At 33.3% G+C, this 6,000-nt stretch overlaps 1 protein-coding gene across 2 annotated transcripts; it reads left to right on the forward strand.

The window, feature by feature from the left end:
- Positions 3,400-5,987, forward strand: LOC104786410 (cyclic pyranopterin monophosphate synthase, mitochondrial). Of its 2 annotated transcripts, XM_010511829.2 has the most exons (8): positions 3,400-3,581; positions 3,661-3,739; positions 3,944-4,522; positions 4,631-4,803; positions 4,882-5,089; positions 5,247-5,315; positions 5,419-5,513; positions 5,771-5,987. In XM_010511829.2, the coding sequence occupies exons 2-7, from the start codon at positions 3,674-3,676 to the stop codon at positions 5,500-5,502; spliced, it is 1,179 nt and encodes a 392-aa protein (XP_010510131.1). In that variant the 5' UTR covers positions 3,400-3,581; positions 3,661-3,673; the 3' UTR covers positions 5,503-5,513; positions 5,771-5,987. The 2 variants fall into 2 exon arrangements, with proteins under 2 accessions (XP_010510131.1, XP_010510132.1); XM_010511830.2 differs by having other exon boundaries at positions 3,402-3,739; positions 4,631-4,798; positions 4,898-5,089.

The following is a 6,000-nucleotide window of genomic DNA, read 5'->3' on the forward strand; positions in this document are numbered from 1 at the left end:
TGTTTTTTCACCTACTTATGTTAGTTTAATCATATTATGTAGAAAAAGTTAAATTCTATATATGCCAAAGGGTTCTTTTATTATTCTCGTCGATTGAAAATGGAAATTGTATACATAATCGGAACATGAATTATTAGTTCGTTATTCTTTTTACATTTTTTTTTTTGCTAAGATTCTTTTTACTTTTATATAAAGTTTTAATCCATACATTACTGTTGAAGACAAATCCAAAAAACATTTAAGGTAATTCATAATTTAAAAAAAAAAAAAAATCATATATATATATATAAATAGTATAATATTGTATTNACGATAAATGCTAAATTAAAAAAAAAAGTTGCTTTGTTTAGTAAAAGAAAAAGGAATCTGTCAGACCAAAAAGTAGCAGAAGATGTGTAAAAGCACAAACTTTTTATCACGAAACCTAATAACCCAGAACCTCGATCCACCACCACCACCACTATCTTCGCTAATCTATACCGAGAGACAAGAGAACCCTGATTTGATAAGTTAGAAAGGATTCAACTTTGATAGTATCGACAATAAAATCAACTTAGATTACAATCCAATTGATAACTAATTTAAAATTACTCAGATGAAGAAGACCAAGAAGACGAATCTATAGTCTCACTCATAATAAAAAGTTCAGTGAATTACCCAAGTTTAAAAATTTAACCTTTGAATTTAAACCCCACAAAGCTTCCAACCCCATAAACCCAGAGATCAATCATTACCTGGGCAAAAAGAGGAAAAATTAAAGAGAAGCGGAGGACCACCAGAACCTACGACAGCTTCACGGAGAAGCAAGAAGAAGCTATCATCTTCCCCCAAAGTAGTAGTAGTAGTATCAGAGAGAGAGTATGAGTAAGAGAGAGAGAGATTTGGGGATAAAGATTGGGGAAAAGCAACGGGAACAAGACAGGCGCCAAGTTACTACTAATTAATCAAGAATGTTGTCCACGACATGTTATCTCCCCATATTCCAATGTTCCCTTAATGCTTTTTCACTCTTTAGAAGATGCTCGGTCCTTCTTCTTTCTTCCTCCTATGTTTTTTCACCTACTTATGTTAGTTTAATCATATTATGTAGAAAAAGTTAAATTCTATATATGCCAAAGGGTTCTTTTATTATTCTCGTCGATTGAAAATGGAAATTGTATACATAATCGGAACATGAATTATTAGTTCGTTATTCTTTTTACATTTTTTTTTTTGCTAAGATTCTTTTTACTTTTATATAAAGTTTTAATCCATACATTACTGTTGAAGACAAATCCAAAAAACATTTAAGGTAATTCATAATTTAAAAAAAAAAAAAAATCATATATATATATATAAATAGTATAATATTGTATTGGAAGAAGAAAATAAAGTTTAGAAAGTCGTCAATATGTCACAATCTGTTTTTATGGGTCGATTTGTGACTGTCGTATTATTTTCACAAAGTTATTTCAACTAAAATAAATTGTTGTGCTTTAGTGAAGGGCGTGGAGAACTCAAGTTGTTGAGTCCATTCGAAGTTTAGGCAGAGTAATTTGATAAAGTTTGGATGTTATGTCACTAATCGAGAATCAAGTTGTGATCTGAAACCTATTCTCTAATGATCCCAAAATGGGACAAAAATAATGAAAAATGTACATAGTTTAATAAAACTTAAAAGTACATCGTTATACTCTTTTTCTATAATTAATCTCCATAATTAAAAATAAACCGTAATATTGGTTGAAAAACAAAAACTTCATGAGGAGGGTCAAAAGATGGCTTCCTACATATGCATATGTGGGTGAATTCTTTGCAACGACCGTCGGTAACACCTTCGCGGTTTCGCTAATGCATACTTGTCGACAATTCCTCCATTTCATACACATGCCCTTCCAGTTTAGTTCAGGTTCTTCTCTTTGCTTCACACATATGTTGTCCGCGTCAACCATATCTATATCTCTGATTATTTTTATGTTTTTATTGAATAAGAAATGACGCAAACTTTTGTCACTACTACAACCATTTTTATATATGGTACCCATCCAATGCCTAATAATTTTCATGTAACGCCTAAATAGCTGTAACCAAAATTGATTTTCATGTAACGCCTAAATAGCTGTAACCAAAATTGATGATAAATATACCTTTGCAAAAAAATCAAATATTAGTGATAAAATTTGCGATAAATTTTGAAAGTTATGTAAAATTTATTTGTTTTACAATAGCCTATCGATTTTTTTAGCTACAAAAGTCCATCGCAAATTAGGAGAATATTTATAGTTATATTGTGGACCTATTCTACAACATCATCAAATACTAAAATTAATTAGTAGACGCATAAACCATTGTATTAACTTAAAAGGGGATTTTAGTACTATATGTTTTAGTAGTTTTGGTTATAACGTAACTACGTACTTAATATTGTGAGCTGTGACCAACTATAATTGCATTCCTGGTGTGGCGGGCGAGAAGTATGATTAAGAAAACAAAAATGGTTGAGCTTAACTGCATTGCATGTCTTTGGTTAACAACTACTTAAGATATAATTTTTGAAATTGAAGTTTACTTGTAAAAAATTAGTGTGAGAATGTCGCATTTTATAGTAAACACACACGCACCTGCACACACGTGTATAGTTTCTGTATTTGTTTTTTGGTCAACGTGTATGAAGCTCTATTGGTATCGGAGCAACGTATTCTCTTTCTCGATGAATACGACAATGAAGAACAATGGAAACATGTGAAATAAAATCTGATATTTTAAGGAAAATATCTGCAAAATGCATACGATAGCGTTTGTGTTCTTATATATTTGTAGTCTGTACGTATACTAGTCAAAGAAATAAATGTTGATATCTTTTTCTTTTATAAAGGAAAAAAAAACTTTTTTTTGACATCCATAATTATAAATTCTTCAAGTTAATTTCATCGTAAACTTTAAATTTACAAAATAGTTATATTAAATTTACAAAAGAAATTCTTTAAATAAGTTTTCATTATAAATATATTGAGTATTTATTTTGTAGCTAGTAAAGCTAGTAGGAGGAGTATGTATTACTAATTTACGAAATAAAAATATCATAAAGCTCTCTACATAATTCTCGTGTAATATACTACTAATATTTAATTAGAATTCCTGAACTTAATAATATCATAAATAAAAGAATAAATTAGGTTGGCTGGTGAATCTGGTTTCTATGTTTGCTTGTAAATAAAAAGAAAAGTTTAGTGACGCTTCACACTTGTAAAATTAATTTTTATGTTGGATTCACATGTTTGTTTGGCTGTTTGTTACATAAAATATAATGTTTTATAACATTTTATTTTAATAATGAACTGTATGTTATGGTTTCACAGTTAATGATTGAGTAAATCCACTAGTAAACATATCCGAGATCTAGATGCAATCTTCTTATTCACATCCATCAATAGTTGGACCATCCAATCCAATGAAGAAGGTCCCGATAACCGGTCACCGGCACATATGTCTTCGGAAAAGACGAAACTCTCTTTACTAAAATACTTAAGTGCCGTCTTCACTTTCTCAACCTAGTTGTTTAGTCCTTTGAGATCAACAAAGACTCTCTTCGTCTACCAAAGGTCATCATCATCTCTTTTCTTTTTTCTTCGTCCTTTTTTTTTAATCTTCTCAGCAATTCTCATTCGATCTTCTCTACAGTTTTTGTTAAACGATGAGGAGGTGCTATTCCAAATTCACTGCTTACCACTTGGGTTTCAAAAATTCCAACTTTCTCCTGGTAAATTTCCAAACTTTTTCTCTATTTCCTTTTGCTGATTTCTCTCTCTTCTGCTAATGGGTTTCGATTTCTCCACTCAAAGTTGGTTGCTTTTTTCGAATTGGTTTTAAGGAATTAAGAGACCATGAAATGTTAATATATGTGTGTGCTGATGTGAAAATCAATTCTTCTTAATTGTGGTCTCTTCCCTTCTTGTGTATGCAGTTTGGTTCAGGCTCTGTGACAAGAACTATTGCTACTACTAGTGAGCGTTCGTTTAGCAATTATGCAGCTCAGGTTGATCAGAGTCAGACCAAAGATAATCCAGTTTCTGACATGTTGATTGATTCTTTTGGTCGGTTACATACCTACTTGAGGATATCTTTGACTGAGCGCTGTAACCTCCGGTGTCAGTACTGTATGCCCTCTGAAGGTGTGGAACTTACTCCTAATTCTGACTTGTTGTCACAGTCTGAGATTGTTAGGTTGGCTGGTCTTTTTGTTTCTGCTGGGGTTAACAAGATTAGGTTGACTGGTGGTGAGCCTACCGTTAGAAAAGACATCGAAGAGATTTGTATGCAGTTGTCTAGCTTAAAAGGGTTGAAGAATTTGGCTATCACTACCAACGGTATCACTCTTGCTAGAAAGCTACCAAAGCTTCAAGAATGTGGCCTTGATTCGCTAAATATTAGCTTGGATACTCTTGTTCCAGCAAAGTTTGAGTTTCTGACTAGACGTAAAGGGCACGATAGGGTTATGAAATCGATTGATACTGCTATTGAGCTTGGATACGATCCTGTGAAAGTATGTTAATATAATCCCTCCCTCATTTTTTTTTCCATTTGATTGCCAGCAGAACGTTATTTGATGGTGGAGAGTGTTTTTTTGTATCGTCCTTGGTCTTCTTGACAGGTCAATTGTGTTGTCATGAGGGGATTGAATGATGATGAGATTTGTGATTTTGTGGAGTTGACACGCGATAAGCCAATTAATGTTCGGTTCATTGAGTTTATGCCCTTTGATGGAAATGTTTGGAATGTAAAGAAACTTGTGCCTTATGCAGAAGTGATGGATAAAGTGGTAAGGTAGAATTTTCTCAAAATGTTTGGCCTTTTTTTGAGATTAGTCAACGTTTCCTTGAGCATTTTCATGATTGGTTTCAGTTGTTATGGTAAACAGGTCAAGGGCTTTCCGAGTATAAAACGTATGCAAGATCACCCTACTGAAACAGCTAAGAACTTTACGATCGATGGGCATTGCGGTTCTGTTTCTTTCATCACATCCATGACAGAACACTTCTGTGCTGGCTGCAATAGATTAAGACTTCTTGCAGATGGGAACTTCAAAGTTTGCTTGTTTGGTCCTTCAGAGGTATCCAAACCTTTTTTTGTTGCTGAAAGTTAGTAATTGTTTGATTTAAGTGGCTGAGTTACAAGTGTGAAATAACTTGATTACCGGTACACTTGTGGATTCGTGGTTGCTTCTCAATAATGTTAAGAATGATATTCATGTTGTTACCTGTAAACAGGTTAGTTTGAGAGATCCTCTCCGGTCTGGTGCTGATGACGAGGCGCTAAGGGAAATTATAGGCGCTGCTGTATGAATTCTTTAGTTGCTTCATCTGGTTTTACCAATCGTTACGAAATCATTCCTCTATTTTCGGTTGTATTTGAGACTTAACAATTCACAATGGGTTTCAGGTGAAGAGGAAGAAAGCCGCACACGCTGGAATGCTTGACATTGCCAAAACAGCTAATAGACCAATGATACACATCGGTGGCTAAGCTCCACTGACGTAAGTTCCTGAAGCCATTGTTTATGTTTAACGAGAACCTGCAATCAATTAATGTTTGAACATTACTACCAACCAGATAAGCATTAGACCAACAAAATATCTGACTTGTTATGTAACTCATAAAAGTTGAAACTTCGCTTTCTCGAACCAATTTTTTATCTTTGTTTTGATTTAAGGGGATCTCGGTAACAGTCTTTGATGCATTGAACCGTTTAACGTACTCTGCATACCGTATCACGTTGTTTTCCTCTTTACAGGTTGGTCAGGTTCCTGAAAAAATACACTACAAGGAACATTAAGTTTTATATCTTGTAAGAATCTATCCGCTGCTCCCAACTCTGTGCCAAACTTTTTTGCAAACAACAAGACTGAAGAGTTTTCTCAATATGTTTCTTCTCTGTAACACTGTACAGGAACTCAGTATCATCACTACATGAACCTTTTTCTTATTTATTGCAAAGTACCTTTCTTTTTTACGAAAATAAAT

Source organism: Camelina sativa, chromosome 5 (assembly GCF_000633955.1).
Source record: "Camelina sativa cultivar DH55 chromosome 5, Cs, whole genome shotgun sequence".
Classification (NCBI taxonomy): Eukaryota; Viridiplantae; Streptophyta; class Magnoliopsida; order Brassicales; family Brassicaceae; genus Camelina; species Camelina sativa.

Coding starts and splice junctions, on each gene's coding strand:
- LOC104786410 (XM_010511829.2), top strand. CDS start 3,674: ATGAGGAGGTGCTATTCCAAATTCACTGCTTACCACTTGGGTTTCAAA. Junction 4,523..4,630: donor TTGGATACGATCCTGTGAAA/GTATGTTAATAT, acceptor TCTTCTTGACAG/GTCAATTGTGTTGTCATGAG. Junction 5,090..5,246: donor GCTTGTTTGGTCCTTCAGAG/GTATCCAAACCT, acceptor ACCTGTAAACAG/GTTAGTTTGAGAGATCCTCT.